Consider the following 23,408-nt stretch of genomic DNA (forward strand, 5'->3'; position numbering starts at 1 on the left):
TTTCAGTTAAGCCTGCAGCTTGTTGGAGATGTGGTTCAGACCTGGATCTGTCTGTGCAGCAGGCAAGCATGTCTGGCTCAAACAAGGCAAGGTACTGAAGTCCCAAGCTGGCAGGGAAAACAGGCTCAGAGGTAGTCTAGGCACATCAGGTGGCAGTTCCAAAGGGGTTTTTGTGATCCAATCCATCACAGAGACAATTCTCCGACTAGAGATCGGTAGATGGATCTGATGGTCATAATAACCAGCACATACTGTTAACTAACCATGTTAAACTTGTCCTGGATATAAAAATATTACCAAACCTCTATTTACTCTCACACACCCACCTTTTTCTCTCTCTTCATCACTGACCATTGCTTCCCAGTCATCCAAACCTGCATCTGCCATTTCTTCTTCCTCCTTTTCTTCTGAAACTGAAAGAATTCCATATATGAATAAATCTTCACTAGGTTTACAATATCCATGTTATATAGAAGTGCAAGAAATATCAGATGACCAAAGTGAAATATTTGAGAGACTTCTTTTTCTTATGGCAAAATGGCAACTGAATCTTTTAAGCTCACAAAGATAGCATTACATAACTAGCATTGCAGTGTAGCTCTAGAATAGTCTAGTGTCACTGAGCTCCCCAGAGAATTCATTATGGGTTAAAGGGGAAAAAATAGACAATAAGACATGCTGGTCTATGTAGAAGTCCTCAGTAACATATTATGCCCCCAAGAAATAAATCCACTCTCCTTTTGTGAGATCATACAATCCAACATTTTGGGTAATAGATCCATCCTACTAATGCGTTTGTGATAGTCCTTATCTATTCAACAAAGCTTACTTACATCTCAGAGGACTCATCTCTAAAGGCCTCTGCTCTTTGGACAAGATTTGTTAGTTTAGTATTTGGCTGCTGTATCACATGCACCTGTGTCAAGAACTGCATGTCCTTAATAGAATAGTCCCCAATCCATAATTATCCACATGCAAGACATTCCTGGGGGAATTCTATGCCACTGCGCGTGTGCAGAATTCATGTCCCCTGCAGATTTCTTTGCTTCCCTGCAGAAAAATGGCTGTCTGTCAGGGAAGCAAAGGAAAACTGCAAAAGCAGTCATGCATCACTCCCTAGCAGCACAGGTACATCATTTCAGGCACCCAGAGCAGCTAGCAGAGAGGTAAATCACCACAGGGCTAGGGACACCACAGCCAGTATCTCCTACCCTGAGCTGGGATCAGCTGCTAGTCCCAGCTGGAGGCAGGAGAGGATGGAACTTCCTCTTCCCCTGCAAGAAGTTGCTGGGGCTGTCTCAGACCCATGCCCAGAAACCTCCTCCAGCTGCAGGAAGCTCAGCATCCTCTCCGCATCGCTCCTCAGCTGTGGAGGGAGGAATCACTGTACAGGGAGCTGCTCCCCCATCCACCCAATCTCCCATATCCAGACACCCTTGCCAAGCCTCACCTGGTACATCCAGAACCCCCATAGCCCTCCATACCTGAACCCCACCCCACTGAACCTCAACCCCTACCTCCAGACCCCCACCCCTGCACCCAGATGACCTCCCACTGAGCTCCCTGCACTCAAACCCCCACCCTGATACCCCAACCCTGCACCACCCTGAGCCCCCACATCCAGACCCCCATGTCACTAACCCCCACCAAGCTGCACCCAGACCCCCACCCCACCAAGCCTCACTTCCCCAGCAACCAGACCCCCGCTGAGCCCCAACCACCTTCACCTGGAAGCCCCTGCAGAGTCCCATTGCCCCTGCACCTGGGAAACCCCCTCCCCCCCACGAGCATCTGTGCATCCAGATCTCCCCACACCTAGACTCCCACTGAGCTGGCTGCACACAGAGTCCTCTCAACCCACACTGGATCTCCCCCACACTGAGCCCCTCCACACTTAGATCCTGTCTGCCCTACACCTGGTGTGCCTGGTACAGAGGGGCAGGGCCCCAGGGTGTTTCTGGGGCAAACCCAGGCCTTGTGCTGAATCAGGGTTGGGTGCAGCCACACCACTGAGTCAGTGTCCCGGAGGTAGGAGCTACAGGGTGATCTCCCACCTTTCTGCAGCAAGTGGCCTGTCTCCCCAATACCATGCTGGAGCCTCAGCATTTATTTATTAACAAATAAAACTTGCAGAATTTTAAAATATTGTGCACAGAATTTTTATTTTTTTGGTGCAGAATGCCCTCAGGAGTAAAGAGAGGTACCAAAGAAAAGAAAAAGAAGGTTTTGGTCCCATGGTGAGTTTTGGGTTTGATTTTTCTTCTTGGGGGGGGGGGGGAAATGCCTATTTAGATTTAAAATGGTAAAAGAAGAGATGCTTATTCAAAGTTCTGTACATCTTAAGACATTAGTTATACAACATAACAAAACCCCAGTAATATTAAAATAATCATTCCAACAGGAAATCAGCCAGACAGACACCTATAGCGATTCCTTCCCACCTTTTATTGTTATGGTAAGCTTACTTTAAGCCCTTTCCAAAAACCCTATTAAATAGACTTTTTTTTTGTAGAGTGTTGTAAGGTCACCAAATTTGGGCTATTAGAAAGACATCATGGGGCTTGGGGTTTTTTGTTTTTTTTGATGTGGTGTAGCTGTGTCAGTCCCAGGATGTTATTTCCTGGAACTAATACAGCTGTAACACCACTGAACACATCGAATTTGGACTATTTCAGAGCAAGAGGAGAAGCACATTTCAGAGTCTTGGAGCCCTAAAAGCCACCCCTTTTCTTTTGTGGTGAATGGGATACAGCTCAGTCTACAATTGGAGAGGGGGCAGTGAAGAAAAAAAAAAAATCTCTGAAACTTACTCTATTCCAGATGTATAATGCACACAACATTTAAGTCAAGCTCTCACAAAGCTGAAAGTTTCTATCAGTGCCAGCCCTGTTTCAAACAAATGTATTGTTTGAACCCGAACCTCCTTTTCAAGAACCAAGGGCTTAATAAGAAACAAATATTTTTCCCAGAAGAGTACAGCTGCTCAGGTTTCTGTACAATCATAAGCAATGAAATAGTAGCAGCACACTTAGGTGGATCTACTGGGGAGAATACTGACATTTTGGAAAAATTTCAAGAGCACATGTATCTATTGTGGAGTGGTTATAGAGCTCCTGGTCCTCCACAGTTAGCAGAGAGGACCAGGATGTATTGCAGTGGGGAGCTTAATAAATGTAAGAGAACTTCCTCAGTGGGAAGTTCCATCTACTGCAAGCACGGGCCTCTGTGTTTGTTTCTTCACAACACATGGTGTCAGAACGAGGTGACTCTCTCTCCAGGAGGAGTAAAAAAAAGAAAAGACCCCCAGACTGTCAGAATGATGAGTGAATGGAGAAAGTGGAAAATCAGGGAAGAGACCTATGAAAGCTACAGCAGGAAGGAAGCAAAGCCCTGTCTCAGCGCAACAATGGAGTCCATAGCAGAAATGGCTCTGTTAAAGAAGTTTGATTTTGGCAACTCAGGCACTAGCCTTGTTAGATCAGGAAACTGGAACAATTCCAGATGGCTTTTGGCTTAACAGAGAAAGCATAAGAATACCAAGTAAACACCCTGATATTTGCCTTGGGTTGTGCTGCTGATGGTATCCTATATGTTCTACCCCCCACTGATGAGGAAAAGAAATACTTCAAAGTGTCTTCATGGGCAGACAACAGAATATATGAAAGGGCCAAATTTAATAGGAGGTGCCAGGAAGAAGGGGGAAAACAGCTGAGATTTATTACTGCAGTTCATAGTCTTGCTCTGGTGGAAAAGGAAGCTCTAGCAGCCATTGGGCCTGTGAACAGCTCAGTCCATATCTGTTTGGCTTGAATTTTAACGTAGAAACAGCCCACATTATTGGGTTCAAAATCAACAGGATGACCTTCCCGCTTTGATTCAAAGATTTCTACTACAGCTGATGTGATTTGTCTCCCCAACACTGACTGCATACCAGGGAAAGCACTGCAGCATATACTCTGTCTAGAGCCCAAACTGAGCAGTGTAACCTTTTGTAACCTTTAACAGCTTAATATTGGGAACATTTTAGCATAAAGATAATGGTGCAATAAAACTCAATTTAGTTTTGAGGTTCAAGGTTCTAGGTCAGTTACAGAAAATTTATTCAGTAAAGGACTACTAGGTGTCACTTTGAATGATACAATCAGACTTTATTAAAAGAAAAAATGGTTAAGCAAATAGGCATGCAGTTATTACTTACATAATACTACAATTATACTTACGATTAAAGATGAAGTGTATCAATGGGGTGATCAACCTATTGATAACAGAGTGAAGTATAGCCTTATAACCCTGGAAACTAATGGGCCTTTTTAAAAAAATATAAATTGGACCTTTCCTGCAATTTAGCAACACTGCTCCTTTATATTCCATTATACTACTAATTAACATTAAACTGCCTTTTACCATAATTGTATTTCTACCACCTTCTTACTGGCTCTTTACACATTAAGCCAGCTATAACCAAAACAGAACATTAACATAACCCTGGGTCATGTCCTTGCTAACTCTTATTTTCCAACAACACACAGTCTCCAACTTATCTTTAACTTCTCACACTAACAACTTCAATTTCTGATACTCCTCTAACAATTATGTTTGGGGCCTAAAATCACCTAACTTCTTATTTCTTAATTTGAACCACCTTCTAGGCTACAGCAGCCACCAAGAAGAAGAAGAAACAACAGCTTCAGAGAAAGATGTCAAAGTCTACATTGACCTTGTTCTGGCAGCAATTCCAGCACCTGCCAGCCAACTTTAGCAAACAGAGATGAACCACTGAAGGATGAGACTTGCCAAAAAAAAAAAAAAAAAAAAAAAAAAGGGGGGGGGGGGGTTGTTTGAAGGAGTCAACTTCCAACAGACCTAACACCATATTGGCAGGATGTAAAGGAACTTCACACATGGCTAATGGCCTGCTTCTGAAAGGACAGAGTATTCTTAGCACTATGGTACTTCAGAAAGGGATGCTCCAAAATCCATGGGGGAGAGCAAGGTATAAACAAGTGCAGGACACAAGCAAAACCATCTGTATAGAGACCTGGTCTGAACAGGGAAATTCAGACCTTTGTAGATGGCTGCGAGATGCGTAAAAAGGGGAAAAATGAAACAAAAAACACCATGCCAGAACCATTACTCTCTACTAAGACCTATGACAGACCTTGGCAGCAGATAACCACAGATTTGTTTTTCAGGAAAAAGACATACATATATGTTTGATTTGGCTATACTTATCCAGACCTCATCAGCACAGATCATCCAAAAACTAAAATCAGCTTCTGTACGACAGGGAATACCTGAAGTCCTCATGTCTGATAATGGGCCTCAATTTACCTCTGAAGCCTTCCTAGCATGAGGACTTGGATTTTGATCATCATACAGGTAGTCCACATTAGCCCCCAGAGTAACAGGGGATGGAGAAAGCAGTTAAATCAACTTCTGCAAAAATCAGTGGACCCATATAAAGCACTCCTGGCGAGTCAACAAAACTTGTATCTGAACTTTCTCCTACAGAACTTCTGATGGGAAAAGGACTAAGGACACCTTTACCTGTGGCACCAATGCAGCTTAAACTTAAGTGACCCAACCTGAAGGAATTTGAAAATAGGAAGCTGAAATTGAAGTTTTGTTACTGCTGAATTTTTATGTTTGGCACAAAAACAAAAAAGAACTACCTGAACTGAGACCAGGGAACAAAGTTTGGCTCAAAAACTCCCTGATATTTGGAATTGTTCAGAACTTGTCAGAAACTCTAAGATCCCAAAGGGTGGAGACTCCAAAAAGACTTCTCCAGAGATATCGGATTCATGTTCAATATTGCCCAACACGACAAAGGATCTGGGACCTGCAATTACTCTGTCAGGATGCGTGTCTCCTCCATAGGGGGACTCCATGCACAAACTCAAAAGATCAGAGAACATGGTCTGGAAGACTGATCGGACTCTTTCAAACACTTGATCTTTAGAATACTCCAAGAGTACTGAAATGCAATTCATAGGTGGACACAGTAATATAAATAGTTTTAAGGAATTTGAAATTTATTGTGAATTGTGTGTATTTACATTGGTTTATAATTCAGTTTTAAATTTTATTATAAAAAAGGGAGATGTAGAGTGGTTATAGAATTCCTGGTCCTCCATAGCAAGGACTATGGACCAGGATGTACTGCAGCAGTAAGTTTAAAAAAATGTAGCAAGCTGCTTGAAGCATAGCTCTTTGTTTATTGTCCTCACTCTTATTACTCATCACAAACGTTAAGGTGGATCACTTAATAAAGGATACTTAATACTTAATACTTCCCATTACAAAGGCCACATCTTAAAAGCTTTGTTTTCTGCACATCAGTGGAGTACATTCCTGCCCTACAGCTGTTTAGTTTCCCAAGCCAATCCATACAAACTGCTCAGCATTTGTGAAAACAAACCCTTTGGAATCTAGTCCTCCTTACAATGAGAGGATCAAAAAAACCTCTGACTCCAACTCTCCCAGTAGTGCAGGTGAGAGGTTTCTGAAGTTTCTAATTGAGAATATTTTAAAATGACTATGCCGGCAACATATGCTTTATTAATTGTTTAATATTACTACCAACCTGGTTCTGAAAGAGGAATTTCTTCTTGTACTGGTGTAACTGGTTCGACAACTTCTTCAGTTTGGGAAGACACCTCCATGGTTTCTGAGATTGCAAGGAAATCAACAAAATCACTGCTATATTGTCTGAGAATAATGCCTAGGGGGATACTATCTACTTGGTTAGATACATTTTACCACTGGATTCCATTTTAAAGTCAAACTAATACCAAGAAAACAAATCACTACTATATTTTAGAAAGATCAAACCAAAATGCATGAACCTGTTGATCTAAAAGGTTAAACAAACAGCTCCCAAAGCTATGCTTTCTCAAACAACATAAACAGGCTTGAAAGTGGACAGATGTTGGGTCAATTATTGGCTAAACAGGATTACCACCCATTCAAAAAAATAAAGATTCATCTCAGAGCTACCTGCATTGGCAGAAAGATGTGATAATACAAATAAGTTTTCAGATCTCTCTCCATTCCTCAACCAAAAAAGGGGAAAATAAATCATTACTAAACAGTAATTTAAATTGGTGGTTACTTTCACAATTATCAAAGTACGATCCTTCTCACAAAGGAAAAGGAGATACTTACAGTTCAGCAGGATTAAAAGAAAAGACCAAAAAAACCAAAAGAATGTTATAGATGTTAAAGGTGTATCCATATTTCACTTAAAACTCTTTTTGGCATATAATTGATATTATGCTGAAAAAGCTGTAACAATCGTAACCACAGGAGAACTGTAAAGCAGGAATGTCAAACACTTAGCTACATGCAATCCATTAGATATCTATATCCAACTGCTCTGACAGACTCCAATGTTTCAGAATGTGATCACCCACCCTCATTATGTTTATTTTATGGCAATTAGTTGGAAAGACTCTGTGTGTGTGTGTGTCTGTCCGTCCGGGGGGGGAGGGGGGAAGGGAATCAAATGTACAATCGATACAGCACTGTCTTTGAAAAAGCTCACAGAGGGCATCAACCCCCTTTCACCTTCAATAAGGGGTGGAGTGGGGGTGGGGGCTTTAACCGAAGTAATTCTAAAAGTAAATGCGTGTTGTGTCGTTTGAGTGAGGTGCATTACTGAGAGTGCTCATATTATATTAAAACCCCTCTCCACATTACAGGTTTTAAAAAGTGAATACATTGACTTTTAATAGCATACTATATTACTCTTTTTCATTTTTGACTATACTTTTGTATTGTTGTATGAAAAGGTTTCAGTGATGCGGCCCTCAGGCCAATGTACTAGTCCTCATGTGGCTCGTGGTGATTTGAGTTTGAGATCCCTGCTTTACAGGTTCATTGATAAAAGGGCACAAAAATCAAATAGTCTTATTTTTTTAGGATAAAGCTTTACTGCTTTTTCACTTCAGAAATATCAGTAAGTTTAGAACACTATAATCCCTGATGTTTAAAAAGTTAAAAAACCTCAAGCCATAACACCATGCCACCATCTACTGAGCCTTCATGATGTATATGGAGGACATGAGCCTTTTGTTGCTTTGCAATACACCTTTTTGTTACCTATATTGTTAGTGAACAAGAAAATGAAGCTGTATTAAGGTGAATGATCAAGAGTAATAGCAAAAAAGAAACTATGAAAAGTCAAAATCAGTTTATTCTATTATATGAAGAATTTTTTGCTGAAGTAAAATACACTCACCTTCTTTGTTTTCCTGTTGCTGTTGCTTCTTTTTCTTCTTGTCTTCATAAATTGGCCTCTTCTTTGGCACAGAATCTTTTGATGGCACTTCAACACCTGCAAAATGAGAATTAGAACCATTCAAGGAAGACAATGAACAGAACTAACCTGTAGATTAGTGACCAAGTTGGCAAACTAAAAGAAAGATAAGATGTGGTTTAAATTAAAGACCAAAGTTTTCCATAACTGCACAAACTTAGGCTAAGTGCATATTCAGACACTTAAGTGGCCTGATTTGCAAGAAAATGCCAACAACATGCATCTTCATGAGGCATTTGTGGGGGCTCAACCTCTGGAAAAAAGGGGTCAGGCCACTTATGCTTAGGCATTGAACATTAGGTACCCGGGTTTGAAACTTTTGACTGAGGTTTACATATACATTTAAAATTTAGCAGCGATAAGGTATCATCAGTAAAGGATCCTCTATTCTGGAATTCACTTCCAAGTGGCCTGACAGCAAACCTTGTTTTAGGGTCTTTAGGCTTCTTACCTGCCATCTCTCTTTTCTTAAGCTTTTAAAGAAGGCTAAATAGGTAGTATTTTGCCTGCTGGTAAAAGTATTGTGCTTCTGAAGTTACATAATTGTGTGCCAAGTAAAAAATGAAGATCAGTGCCTTCATTTTCTACCTCATCAGAAAGATGGGACCTCCAGTGGCACTCCTCCCTCATTTGCTTTAAAATAACTTTCTAGCATGAGAGTAGAAAGTTGACCTAGTGCAAGAGGGAAGGATTGCCACTGAAATACCAAAAGTATTTGCTCCAACACCCTAGGTTCCTCTTAAATACCTTCCACTCAATTACCACCAAGACCTGCAAAGTTTGAGATCTGACAAGATTACACAGAGGTGTATAATTTTGCAATGAATCAGCAGGATTCCAGAGAAAGCTAGTTATAAACTACAGCAGTAAATGTACAGAAACCATGGGCCTTAATGAGGTTTTTTTATTTAAAAAAATTCCAACAACTTTTGTCAGAGTGCCTAAACAGTTTGGATCCTGACTATTTGAGAGCACCTCTCTTTCACCAAGATAGCACATAGTTATGCTCAGTGGAGGCACTCAAGCTAGTTTCTTCCAGATTTAAAAGGCAAGAGACCCAAGACCTCGCCTCTGGAATTCACTTCCTACTTTACTCTGCCAGGAACCAAAATTACTTACTTTCAATACATACTGCAAGACTCATCTAATTTTTCTGGCCTTATGAGATTGGGATGTCCAAGTAGTAATTCTTCATAGGCATTTATTTTTGGTGGAAACTGATACATAGATTAAGGTGGCAAATATAATATATTAGCCAATTTTCCCTTCAGGTTTTATGGTTATATTTAATAACTCTATAAGCACAGAGCTACTCTGATAACTACTGTTAAGGATATGATTCTCTCACAGAGATCACAGATTCCATGACTTTCCGCGACCTCCATGACTTCTTCCAGGAACACTGCCTGCTGCAGCCAGCGGAGATGGGAGGCCACCCAAACAACTGGCCCACAGCCAGCCCCGGGCCAGCTGGAGCAGCAGCCAGGGTTGGGTCAACCCCCACCCCAGGGCTGAAGCAGCAGTAGTCGGTCTCTGCTGCAGGAGCAATGGAGGAGCTGGAGAAGCTGCAAGCCTCGGCAGTGCTCTGTTTGTGGTACCCCCACCCCAGGGCATTTTTGGTAAATCAGGGAAAGATTGTGGGCTTCCATGAATTCCACAACCGGTCGCTGAGTTTTACTAAAAATACCCATGACAGAATCTTAATTTTAACTATTAATAAATCTGAAATAAAAATATTGCTTTCCTTGGCCACAGAAACACACTAATTTTCACATGACATTTTTGGGTATATTCTGCTTGAAGCAACTAGATAACAGAAGAAAGAATCTGCAAAGTTTTCCTTGAGCAGTAAGTGCACAAAAAGAGCTTAGATTTTACAAAACTACTTACCTTGAGCTTGGAGTAGTTTAAGAGTAGCCTCTGCTCTGGCTCTAGCTTCTCGCTGGGATTTAGTTAAAAGCTTTCCCTCCTTTTTCAAACGCTCTTTTCTCTCTTTCTCTTTTTGCTTCTTCCTTTCTTTTCTTTCTTGTTCCAATCGTTCCTATGAAAGTAAACAATGATACAGAAAAATATCACTATGCATTTTTGTGATTTATGGAATTAGTTATCAAACTACAAGGATTTATTACAATTTATAGCTGACAAGAAGGGGGACCTTCCACTACTTTCAGTGAGTTTTCACTGTATATATAGTAAGGGCCTAATCCTGCAACAGACTGAGTGGGGGTGCACCACTTCCCTAACCCTCACCCATCTGAACACATGCAGTACCTCCTCTTTACGCTTAGCTTCTAGCTCCTCAAGTCGTTTTAAGCGCTCTTCCTCCTCTCTCTTTGCCCTTTCTTCCTCCTCTTTCATCCTAGCCAAGGCTTCTTGCATAGCTTTAACTGTAGCTTTACTGGGACCTTTTTTCTTCTCTTTCTCTTCTTTCTCAACCTTCTTTTTCTTCTTGTCTTTTTTCTTTTTGTCCCCCTCATCATCAGCTATATAAGAAAAAGACAGATATTCAGGGGTGTCAGAAATTCAATTTAAAAAGACTCCAGATAGTTTAGTATTTAAAATACTATGTTTTGCTTAATTCCAGATCTGAGAAACATTGCTGATTCTGATTTCATACTGAAAAAGAAAAAAATTGACTCTTAAATCATAGCGATAAGACTCTGAAGTCTTCATGTAATAGATGTCTAAGAATCAAGCAGTGAAAAATTATGTTTGCACTACAGAGCTATAAATATATAGCGCAGTGAGAATTCACCATGTGGCACTTGCTTTCCATATACCTGGACAACGTACAGACCAGGAAAAATGCCCATGGGTGAACCACATACAATAAAATAAAATATATATATAGCTATTAAATATCTTTAATATTATTGACTTTGGAAAACGCTGCAATCACAATCACTGGTTTATCTCACTAATTATTAAAGAGAAAAAAAGAGTCTGATTGCATCAAATATTACTCTCCTAAAATTACCAACCTTCTGCCGCGGTGGGAGCCTCTCCCTTTTCCCCTGCTGCAGCAGCTGGAATAGCTTCAGGAGAAGCTGCCTCTTCAGCTCTCTTTGGAATCTCCTTCTGCTTTACCTGTTCTTTACCAGCTTCCAACTCTTCTTTTTCCTTCTGTTTTTTCAGTTTGGCTTTTTCCTCCTCACGTTTTTTTCTCTCACGCTCTTTTTTTTCTGCCTTCTTCTGAGCCACTGTTTTTATTTTGAATGAAGGCTCCTCTTCCTCATCCCCACTTTCAGCATTAGGAGCAGGCTTTCCCTTTTGATTTTTCTTTTGACCCTTTTTAGATTGGGAGAAATCGTCTGATTCATCAGCACTCTCAGCAGAGGACACTGCTCGTGTACTCTCTTTACTTTTCTTAATGTTAGCTTCATCCTCTTCTGAAAGGTCCAGCTTTTTATTTGATTTTTCAGTTCTTCCTTTGCCTTTTTTAAGCAATATCTCACAATCATCGTTATCGCTGCCAGAGTGAGTTTCAGTTTTTGGTTTCTGAGTCTTTTTAGATTTTGTATCCTTACCCTCCATTTCTTCACTGTCATCATCGTCAAAACTGATTTTTTTACTCTTCCCTCTCTTTTTTTTGTCTTGTTTTGAGAAGCCGATTTCTTGGTCGTCATTCTCTGGCTGGTAATCAAACAAACATGTTTAATTTTTTCATGGAAAATTAAATGTTTTCAACTGCAAAATTCGGCAATTATATACGACTCCTCTTATTGAGGATAGAGTTTGAGTAGTAGTGAAGGGATACCTGAAGTAACTAAAGACAGCCCACAATAAAGAATGCTCTACTTATTCCATCACATTTTTCTAATGCTTATCTGGGTGCAAAAGTGGTTTAAGCTAAAAGTTATCATTGTTTGCCTCTAACGCAGAAGAGTAGTTAAAAGCAATCATTACTTTTAAATATTAGTCAATTTTCATTTAGGTCTTCCTACTATACAGCAGCACCAAAACTTATGTAATCTGCGAGTAAAGGATTTGAGTACCCAAAAACTGCCCTTTTCAAAACGCTATTTGTCAATAACCCCTCAACTTTCACCTTTGCTGAAGCAGGTTCTCTGTCAACCTTCCCTCCTTGTACCTCTACAGACAGTTCTTCCAGCTCCTTTAGGATATCATCTTCACTAAAGAAAAAGTTAAAATCACGTAAGTATGTGTTTATTTGTAATTGAATACAATAATGAAAGGGACAAAATGATTTACTCAAATTCTTGTTTCTTCTTTTCTTTTTTCTTTTTGCCTTTAGATTTTTGTGGTTCCTGCTCCTTGGCAGCACCTGCTCCCTCTATTTCAGCAGCAAGAGCATCAAGGTCAATATCATCTTTGGCACTAAACAGAAAGATAAAATAGCTTTACTAGAAGCTCAAATTAAAAAGGAAGTTACCTAAAGGAGTTTAAGTTACCAACATGAGTACATTTAACAATTTCCACAGACACTTCAGAATGAAGCTTAAATTTTATGTATTTTTCATCTCACAGTAAATTTAAAAGAAGACATTTAGGCTCCCATCCATCTTAAAATTAAACGATATGGGAACGGTTTTGTAATGCAGTTCCACAAGTCAACTAAAATTTCCCTAAATGTACATATCAGGCCTGTGCTACAATGCAAAGTCACTGCATCCCAACCAGTATCATTGTGCACTGTCAAAATGTGAAGATTGAGTTTAGCAATCCCAAACCATAGTAACTTCAATTCTCTTCTCCCCTCCTGAGGATATATGTATACACACACACAAAATATCACAGAAGAGTGGGGGGGATCTGTATCATGCATGTTCATATGACCGTAGTTTTTTAAAGAAACAAACTCTGTAAAAATTATGTATAATAACCAAATTCCAAAACTAATTTCTAACAAATTCAAAAGAAAGCCTACCCAAAGCTATAGACACTAGTTACCATGAAGGAAAAAAAATTTGTAGGACGCAGATACAAGTGATAAAGTTTCTCCTTTAGCATTTACATCACCAAAGCATAACATAAGTCAGCGGTTCTCAAACTTATTTGATCATGCCCCCCTTCTGTGTCCCCCAGCTCTGAAGGCAGTGCTACTATCAGTGAAGTAGTAAGGGCGACAACACTATACCATGCCACCCTTACTTCTCCACTTCTGCCAGCAGCAGCACTGCCTTCAGACACAGACCTGGGCATCCAGCCAGCAGCCGCCGCTGCAGTTCTTCAGCCCCCCAGCAAGTTCTTTAAAATCTTTTTTTAAAACCTCCTAAAGCTTCTCATGCCCTCCAGAATACATTCCATGAACCCTTGGATGCCCCCCAGTTTGAGAATTTCTGACATAGCATGCTTTCCTTCAAGATATGTCCACAGGTTCATCCTTACTCAAATCAGAAGTCACAGGAAGAAAAGGCCCTTTAAATCATATAGCCCATCTTTCTGCCAGTGCCACGCAGTTCCCTATACCATATTCTACAGTGTTTTGCTCAGCCTAATTTTGGGAGTCCCAATCAAAGAGGTTTCCAACACTTCGAGAATTATTCCCACTCTAACGATTCATACAGTCATGAATTTTTTTCTTGATATGGGTCTTAAACTTGCCTCCTAATTCAATCCCATTACCTCTTGTGCCACTCTAAATAATTCCTCTAAATTCTGGGTACCTTTCTGTAACCATACAAATTTAGTTCTTCTGGTCTTTAAACTCCACCCCTCCAGCCACAATAATTATTTTTGTTCATTTCTTCTATTGACAAGTTTGAGGGAGACCTTTCTAAAAAGTATCACGTCCAGAAATGAATGTTCTATGTGCAGTTACTCCAGAGCCTCAGAGAGAGGAAATACTATTACCTTAATTTCCTGCTCCATGACCTGAAGCATTTGGGTATTCAACTCAAGACTCCCTTAGCTTACCATTTTCTCTTTTTGGCAGTGTATTACTTTGCAAGTTCATGTCTAATCTGCTACTCATGCCTCTTCTAGCCGTCAGAATCTTTACCTGAAGAGGCAGAATTTGCCATCAGTACCACATACATCTCCCTCACATATCAGTTCCAAATGCAACTATCTCACAATTACATTCTGAAATGTCTCCCTGCTATTTGATGGATTCATGAATACTGCTGAAATCTGATCCACAAAGTGTCTGACTCTGTATCTAAAGAAATATCACAAAAGAATATGCACTTCTTTGAAATTCAGATTTTCCAAGACAGCAGCAAATGTCTGAATTAATAATTGCCAAGTATTACTATTGCTAAGCTCAATCATTTAAAAAAAAAAACACACTAAAACCCATCAAATTATGAGATTTTAAAAATACAGTATGAGTCCTTTTTGTTTGCCACCGGGTGTTTCAGCCAAGTTTTCAGGCTTTTCTAAGAAATCATGAGGACATTAAGACAATGAACAAAACTATATAAAGATAGATTTTAAGTGATTATAAGTAGCAGGCGTAGAGATCAATGTTGGTTACTTAAGAAAATAAAATGTGCAGCCCAAGTTCTACAAACGAAACAGGATTTGAATCAAGCAGTGTCTCACCCTGACAGACAGTATAGTTCCTCAATACACAGGGTAGGACCCTTTTTCCAGCCTGGGACCACCTTCCCCTGTTCAAAGTCTTTGTCTTCCAGATGTTTCTCCAGGTGTTGAGTTGGGGCGGAGGGGGAGGGGGAGAAGAGAGACCAAGTGATGATGTCACTTCCAGTCTTATATTTTCTTCCAGCTTGCTGGAAAGATCTTTTGCTGTGACATGGGGATGAGGCAAGTAGCGTTGGAACAGGGGAGCCAAGGCCCTCCCACTTTTTGCTGGCCATTAGGACAAGTAATGACGGGCAGGAACCCAGAGAGAAGGGGTGGTGTGAGGGCGGAGCTACAGTTCAGGCACCTGTTGGACCCCCCCCACACACACACACACACTTTTAGGGAGCTTCTAACGCTCCTGGATCAGGCAGTCCCCATTGCTCAAGTCTCCATTGTATACGTACTCTCACTGTGAAGTTTCTGGGATGGCCGTCGAGAGAGTGGATTCCCTATAATGGGCCATCAGCACATCTGGCTGGTCCTTTGCTGGACAGAAAGGTTGACTGTGGGCGTCTCCCAACCTCACTACATATTTTAACAACACACACTGCAAAAACTTCATACCTTGACATACAGCGATAGCACATAATATCCAACTGGATATTAACGTTGAACCGATCAAGACTTTCAAAATGATACCTCACAGTGCATACTTTGTACAAAACTATCATAATTATATGACAGTGGTGAACATGGGGATCCCAGGGTGCTACCTGAGGTACAGAGTGGCACAGTGGTATTAAATTTATACAGAGAAACAGAAGTAGTGCTGGCTGATTGAAATAGGTCTGACAGAGAACGTTTCTGACAGAGAGTAAAAGGCGGGAGCACAGAAAATACAGAAAGGGCTCCCAATCTTTCCTTTCATATGAGCCCACACTCAACCAGTTGACGCATCCCAGAATTCTTTGAGACAGTTGTCTAAAGAGGCATAATAAGAAATGACTATTGTTTCTCACTTGGTATTTTTGACAGGGGAAGTGAGCCTGGCCCTCCAGACATTTGCTCGCAACCCTCTTGGGAACTGCAATCTGTAAATTTAGAACTTCTGTGCTGGTCCATGAATTTCTCTTTACTATGCCTTCACAGTTTGGCTACACCAGGGGTGGCCAACCTGTGGCTCCGGAGCCACGTGCGGCTCTTCAGAAGTTAACATGCGGCTCCTTGTTTAGGTACTGACTCTGGCGCTGGAGCTACAGGCGCCAACTTTCCAATGTGCCGGGAGGTGCTCACTGCTCAATCCCTGGCTCTGCCACAGGCCCTGCCCCCGCCCCACCCCTTCCTACTCCCTCCCCTGAGCCTGCTGTGCCCTCGCTCTTCCTGTCTCCTCTCTCCCCCAGAGCCTCCAGCATGCAACAAAACAACTGATCGGGAGATGTGGGGAGGGAAAGGGAGGTGCTGATCAACAGTGCTTCCAGTGGGTGGGAGGCGCTGGTAGCGGGGGGGTGGGGGCTGCTGACATATTACTGTGGCTCTTTGGCAATGTACATTGGTCAATTCTGGCTCTCTCTCAGGCTCAGGTTGATCTGGGCTACACATAGGGAAATTAAAGACCTCAACCTTAAGAAACAAATTCAGTTTTGGAAAAAATTAACCTCTTAACTATTCAAGATTCCCTTCTTTGCCAAAATTGTTGTGAGCTTCTAGGAAATTCAGTAGCTTTCAGACTAAAAAGGAATTGAGAAAGTATGCTGAACATAGTCCTACAGACTCCTGCGATAATACGTTTGCTCCCTTAGCATAGACGCTATTATGCGTATTTTAAATCAGCATTGCTCTTAAATTCAAACAAATTACAGTATGTTAAAATTAAAACATCACAACCTTTATTCTCTCTCACACACACGCTTTCTTTAGGCAAACTGTTCAGTGAAGGAGGTAATTCCTCACTCTTCATTAAAGGGCCTAATCCTGAAAGGAACAGAGAATGCTCAGTTCCCCACACAGGATCCTCAGGTCTTTACATGATTAGGCCATATACTTCTCTGTGCTAACTTGTGATCATCATCAGATGCAAAGCTATGATGTCTAGAGTGGAGACATCAATTCAGTTATAAACCAGTGCTCTATGATGTACTCTTTGATACACTAAGTATCACAAATGCTCAAAATTTAAGCCATCCACGACTGGAATCTTCTCGAACTCCTTAGTCTCTGAGCCAAAAAAACCAATACATAAAAACCCAAGGGAAGTGAGAAACTATAAAGCCCAGCATTACTGCAGATGGGATACTTTATGTACTTCCATATTTTAAAGTGTTTGAATTACTTACAATTTTAATTAAATCTGAACTTCTGGGCTTTTGAACAGTTGTCTGTTTGGAGTTTATTGATTACAAAAACATAGCAGTTAAAATTTCGACCCTTAAACATACACAACTTTGAAGTGTTTGGTAATTTCTTTAGGATTTAGTAAAAATTTAACACTGGATCAGGGAAAGAAGAAGATTGAGGGGGTACAGTCTCCTTTCTCCTGGCAGCTTCCGACGATCCCATACATCTCCTAAGGTTCACTGGAGGAGAATCTATCTACTGCTGACCTCAGGAGGTGCACAAGAGGTGTACATGGGCAAGCACATCAGTTCCTACTGAACTTTATTAGACAGCCCCCAGACTGCACCCCCTGCCAGTCTCATGGGTCTCCAACCCCCCTGTGGGCCTCCATTTATAAGCCCTAGGAGCATCAAAGCCCATCAATTCCAGCCACCACAACAAGCCTTGGGAGACATTTTGGGAGCCTCTTGGACCCTCCCCTCAAACCCTATAGCCTCTGAATACATATTATGGCCCCTCCTTCCTCTCCATCACCCAAATTCCTACACAGCTTAGAGGACTCTGCAGTCTCATATACAACAGTAAGCTTGTTTGTTTCTAAAACCTCCTAAGGCTCATAGAAAGAAAAGGAGTACTTGTGACACCTTAGAGACAAATTGGTTAGTCTCTAAGGTGCCACAAGTACTCCTTTTCTTTTTGCGAATACAGATTAACATGGCTGTTACTCTGAAACCTAAGGCTCATAGGATTAGCCTCCAGCGATCCTCTTAAAACTCATAGTAGGTGGTGGGCCCCCATTCAAACTACAGTTTACATGATGGGCTGCCCAGAAGACAGTAAGCTTTAAGAGGCTCACAGAGGACTTACTGTTCCTCCAGATCTCAGGAAGTTCAAAGAAAATAAAGGAGAGTAAAGCCTCAGAGCTATCACACACAAACATTCCCCAACTTCCTTAGGTCCTCTGAACTAGGCCTCACTTCGTACCTGATTTGGGGAGTGCACGGGTGCAGAAGCACAGATGTGGGGACAGAAAGAGGAGTTTTGCTGGTACACAAAAGAACAGGGAACATTTACTTCTCCCCCACCCAGGCTCTGCACAGGAAACTTAGCAATGGAACCTCTTTCCCCGCTGGCTTCTTCTAATTCCCAGCTCTGGTTTTGGTGCTGAGAATGAACCAGAGTTCTCTCATTCCCCAATCCTGATATTATTTAAAGTGTTAACTTATAGTCTGGACACCTAACCTTTACTTCTATACACTACAGACATAACCTACCACTTTTTAAAGTATTTACTGGATTCAGGCAAATGGATTTTTTTTTGCCAGGGCAAAACTCAGATACAAAGGAAAAAATAAAAAACTCAGTTACACAAACTAAACTATGAAGCAGCTACTATTACCTCACAATCAGCTTGCAAAGATTTAATGTTATATCTTAGTTAGAAAATCATTTTTGTTTATAGTTAGTACACTCTGAAATAAAAATAGCAAATTGTTAGTCCAGTTAGCTTCAAAAAGCTAAGTGATATAATTCTCAAAGGCTTCCTGCTCCAAACTCCCACTTAGTATAATGTATTAAAATAGAAACTGCAACACAAAATGTTCCAAAATTATGTAAGTGTAATGTGTTTATTAATTTCCCCAAAACCTTGCATACAGGAATCAAAGCATTACTCACCAGTCTGGAAAGTATTTCAAGTTGAAAAGTAAGTAAAGATACAGCACCTATCTCTGCTCAACCAGCTACAGAAGAGCTATCCAATAGTTCTTCTACTTATAAGACTCCAAGCAGTTGCAAGCTATTGAGTCAGAAAAGAGGAAAATCCCTAGTGATAAGCATGTGACCTGAGGAAACCTATCCCAGCGGCTTGTCTTGTTAGGGAGGGCAGGAGATAAATTGGTTTAAAAATTAAGTATTGGTATGGACTTAGTTCCACAAAACAAAAAAAACACATACTTTATGAGAATTCCTTTTCTGATGCAACATCTTGCAACAACTGGAATCTTGAAGTTCCATGTTAAAGTCATTAAGAAACCATAGTTCATCACAATTCAGATTCATGAAATCCATAAATGATGTTCAAGCATATTTATCTCAATCTTTTTTCAATAAGATTCTATGTAATATTTTGGCTGCAGACACACAATGACAGCACTGCAGCAGTGTTACACTTTGTTGATGTTTGGAAGGGCGTATCTTTGTAAAAGCTAGAAAGTTAGGGGGAAGGAGGTTGTTTTGTTTTTTAAATAGAAGTCTAGGATTCTGCAGAGGTTGGTAGGTATAGAATTCCACTAGGAAAAGCAAAGTTTAAGCCATTTTTAAAACAAGATGTACACTTATAAATCAAAAGTGACAAGGTAAAAAGCAAAACATGTTTTCCTAGCCCAAAATGTTGTGAAATAATTTCACACTCATATCTCTCTTTTTAAACCAACTGAAATTAAATATTTTTGGATGTTATTCTACATTTTCAAATATATTTATTTCAATTGCAACACAGAATACAAAGTGTACAGTGTTCATTTTATATTATTACAAACATTTGCACTGTAAAAATGACAAAAAACTATTTTTCAATTCACCTCATACAATACCGAAATGCAATCTCTTTATCATGAAAGTGCAACTAACAAATATAGGGGTTTTTAATGTAACTGCACTCAAAAACAAAACAAAGTAAAACTTCAGAGCCTACAAGTCCACTCAGTCCCACTTCTTGTTCAGCCAATCGCTAGAACACACACTTGTTTACTTTTTCCAGGAGATAACGCTGCCTGCTTCTTGTTTACAATGTCACCTGATAGTGAGAACAGGTGTTCTCATGGCACTGTTGTAGCCAGCGTCGCCAGATATTTATGTGCCAGATGCGTTAAAGATTCATATGTCCCTTCATGCTCCAACCACCATTCCAGAGGACATGCTTCCATGCTGATGACTTCTCATTAAAAAAAATAATACATTACATTTGTGACTGAACTTCTTGGGAGAGAATTGTATGTACCCTTCTCTGTTTTGTAGGCTCTAAAGTTTTACATTGCATTCAAAAACAAAACAATTTTTTTGTACATAATTCTATATTTGTAAGTTCAACTTTCATGATAAGGAGATTGTATTACAGTACTTGTATGAGGTGAATTGTAAAATATTCTCTTAAAGAAAAGGAGGACTTGTGGCACCTTGGAGACTAACAAATTTATTTGAGCATAAGCTTTCGTGAGCTACAGCTCACTTCATCTTGTTTTTTATAGCACATTTGTAATAAAAATATAAAGTGAGCACAGTACACTGTGTTCTGTGTTGCAATTAAAATCAATATATTTGAAAATGTAGAAAACATCTAAAAATATTTAAATAAATGGTATTTTATTATTGTTTAACAGTGCAATTAATTATGATTCCTAAACCTGAAGACTGAAACTCAGATTATGTAACAAACATCTTGGACAGATTTGTTCCCTGAGTCAGCAAGTATTAAATTAAACAGAAAAAAGAAAAAGCTATTCAGCCATGCATGAACTGAGCAACTTAATTAATGGAAATACACCAGAGTAATGTACTTTTTCAAATCCAGCATCCCAAGACAGGGATACAATTCCAATTTCTACATCGATAAGCAGAGTCAACAGGAAACATGATCTATCATCCACTGAAACTGAAGCAAAGGCTTACAAGGTAACAAAGACGCATAGGTTCAAGATGACAAGTGTTTTCTGCATCAACCAGCCATTCACCAAGAGTCTGGAAAATACAAACATGACCACTGAGGTGTGCCTTCTGCTTTAAAGGTGCTACAGGTAACAAGCTATACATTTGACTGCAGCCAAAATGAACAGTTCTTGCTCAAAGGACTTTCCAGTTAAAAAAAAAAAAATGGCTCACCGTGTAAAATGACAGCAACTTTACAAAGCCTCCCAGTTTTTAAAACTAGAGGAGTACAATAAACCAACAGAACAAGAAAGTTGCATCACTACAACATAATACACTCACTGCTCATGTTTCTAAAAGGAAGTGTTTATGAGATTAATTTTGCTGAAGCAACTCTCATGATATGTCAATTTCAGTTACACCTGCACTGCTCCAAGTGAATTAAAGGGACACCAGCAACTTAGGTCACTTCTATTTTTTTGGACCTGCCATTTTACTGTTAATATCCCAATGACTACAAATGAAAGTTTTCCAGGAATACTCAGAAAGAGGAAAAACAATGTACTTCATGCATTTGACTTCACCATTTTCCTGAATAGTAAGTGTCCCTGGTTTGTTTGTGGGGGTCTTTACACCCAAAACAGGAAAGAGAAAAGCATTTAAAAACTGTAAATTGATTGAAAGACTACTGAAATTGACAGGAGTGCATGTATTACCAGAGACTACTTTTAGCTCTTTAAAACTGACGAGATTTCAAGTTGATGGTATCTCCTCAAGGAGGTAACCATAGAATAACTAATTTTCTGATGCACAGCATATGAAAGCTTTTGCCCATAAGAAGTTTGAAATTAATCAAACTTTTTAGAGTGTGCAGATTGCACATCAATTTCTTGTTTCATACCATCTTTAAGTGGGGCTTTAAGGGGAAAATGCCTGTGTTATGTGACTAAATGGGACTTACTAGCTAGCTCTGGAATGCCATTCAAGACATTCAGATGTTGTCCTTGGTCCAAGTCTCTTTCTACTCAGATAGACAAGGGTTAGAAACACTAAGGAAGCAATACTTTGTTTCCAGAGTAAGAAAGCTATTTTCAACACTAATGCAACCCCTTCCTGCAACATTAAATGTAATCTGAAAAAATTTGGCTGTTATATACCCACACACAGAATGTAAACATCGCCTAGGTGGTCTTTTCCTTCTTATTTCTCATATTAGAAATCCAGGTCTTTTTCATTCAGTTTATCCTGGAAAACCATGGTTGACAGAAGTAGTAAAACCTGTCAACCAACTAACTAGGAAGTAAAACCTGATTGAGAAAGGATGAACATTTTGTTCAAGCTCTTTAAAAAGATATTTCATTTGTGCCCAGACTCATTTGACAAACAGCTGGAAGAATAGGTCTAGCTACCACACCAACACTTCTATCCCTTCAGTTTAAGGCTCAGAGAGCGCCTAATTGTCTGTGGATCATATAAGCAAAACCTGATGAAAAAAATGAGTTAAGAACTTGTATTCGAGCATTGTGGGTTTTCTTGTTTTTTTTAAAAGCAGGAACTCTTTCTGTGAGACATCCTACGACAAAGATGCACAAGCCTTCCCCTCTCCCCAACCCTCTTTCACATATCACATTTAAAAGTATGATGGTGCAAAAGTTCTAGCCAGACAAAGTTAAAAATGAAAGAACTGACAGAAAAACTAGATACCAAGCTACAACAATGCAAACTCTCCTTTTAACAGTTACAGTGGACAGAGCTGCGAAAGCATCTGACTGCATGTTAGGAATGTTAACAATAAGGCTTCATTTGTTGCAAGCAGGGTGAACATAAACCAATGTGTTTTTTTTTAAATGGAGTTTATTTAAAATGATAATATCTTAAAATATTTAAATAAATATGCTGAATCCATGAGTCCCTATCAAAAACTGTGAGTTAAAGGCAGCTTTTCTATATAAAGAATAGGGGGGAAACATCTAACTTTTCAGGTTAAGATTTAGAAACGTAGCATAATAGGTCACATGACATATTAAGGGCTTGTTTTGTTTAATAAAAATGCATTTTAAATGGTGGTTGGTATGTTTAATTAAATTCCAGTTACCATCTCAATGCAGCTGGGCACAAATCATGACCAAAAATGTTAAATTATTAGTAAATAAGCAACAGTCGCCATTTTCTAAGACACTTAAAGTGTAGAATTATTTAATAAGAATCTGAAAATATTAAGTGATATAATTGCTTAAAATGTATATAGTTATAGCATACCTTTCAACAGGTAGTTGAAAGCAGCTATCAAATCCCCCCTCATTCTTCTCTTCTGCAGACTAAACAATCCCAGTTCCCTCAGCCTCTCCTCATAAGTCATGCGTTCCAGACCCCTAATCATTTTTGTTGCCCTTCACTGGACTCTTTCCAATTTTTCCACATCCTTATGTTAGTGTGGGGCCCAATTGGACACAGTACTCCAGATGAGGCCTCACCAGTGTTGAATGGAGGGGAACGATCACGTCCCTCGATCTGCTTGCTATGCCCCTACTTATACATCCCAAAATGCCATTAGCCTTCTTGGCAACAAGGGCACACTGTTGACTCATATCCAGATTCTCGTCCACTGTAACCCCTAGGT

The 23,408-nt window shown here is 39.9% G+C and overlaps 1 protein-coding gene across 1 annotated transcript in view; it reads right to left on the bottom strand.

Moving 5' to 3' along the window:
• The window catches only part of EIF5B (eukaryotic translation initiation factor 5B), a 67,337-nt gene that overhangs the window by 38,146 nt on the left and 5,783 nt on the right, over window positions 1–23,408 (bottom strand). The window contains exons 2-9 of the mRNA XM_084646236.1: window positions 12,533–12,658; window positions 12,369–12,453; window positions 11,302–11,953; window positions 10,592–10,803; window positions 10,211–10,361; window positions 8,243–8,338; window positions 6,587–6,670; window positions 327–413 (exon numbers count right to left, since the gene is read on the bottom strand). Coding sequence (XP_084502362.1) covers window positions 327–413; window positions 6,587–6,670; window positions 8,243–8,338; window positions 10,211–10,361; window positions 10,592–10,803; window positions 11,302–11,953; window positions 12,369–12,453; window positions 12,533–12,658 — 1,493 coding nt within the window. The remainder of the gene's footprint in view (window positions 1–326; window positions 414–6,586; window positions 6,671–8,242; window positions 8,339–10,210; window positions 10,362–10,591; window positions 10,804–11,301; window positions 11,954–12,368; window positions 12,454–12,532; window positions 12,659–23,408) is intronic.

This window comes from Lepidochelys olivacea (genome assembly GCF_965140295.1).
Source record: "Lepidochelys olivacea isolate rLepOli2 genome assembly, chromosome: 1".
In the NCBI taxonomy this organism is placed as follows: Eukaryota; Metazoa; Chordata; order Testudines; family Cheloniidae; genus Lepidochelys; species Lepidochelys olivacea.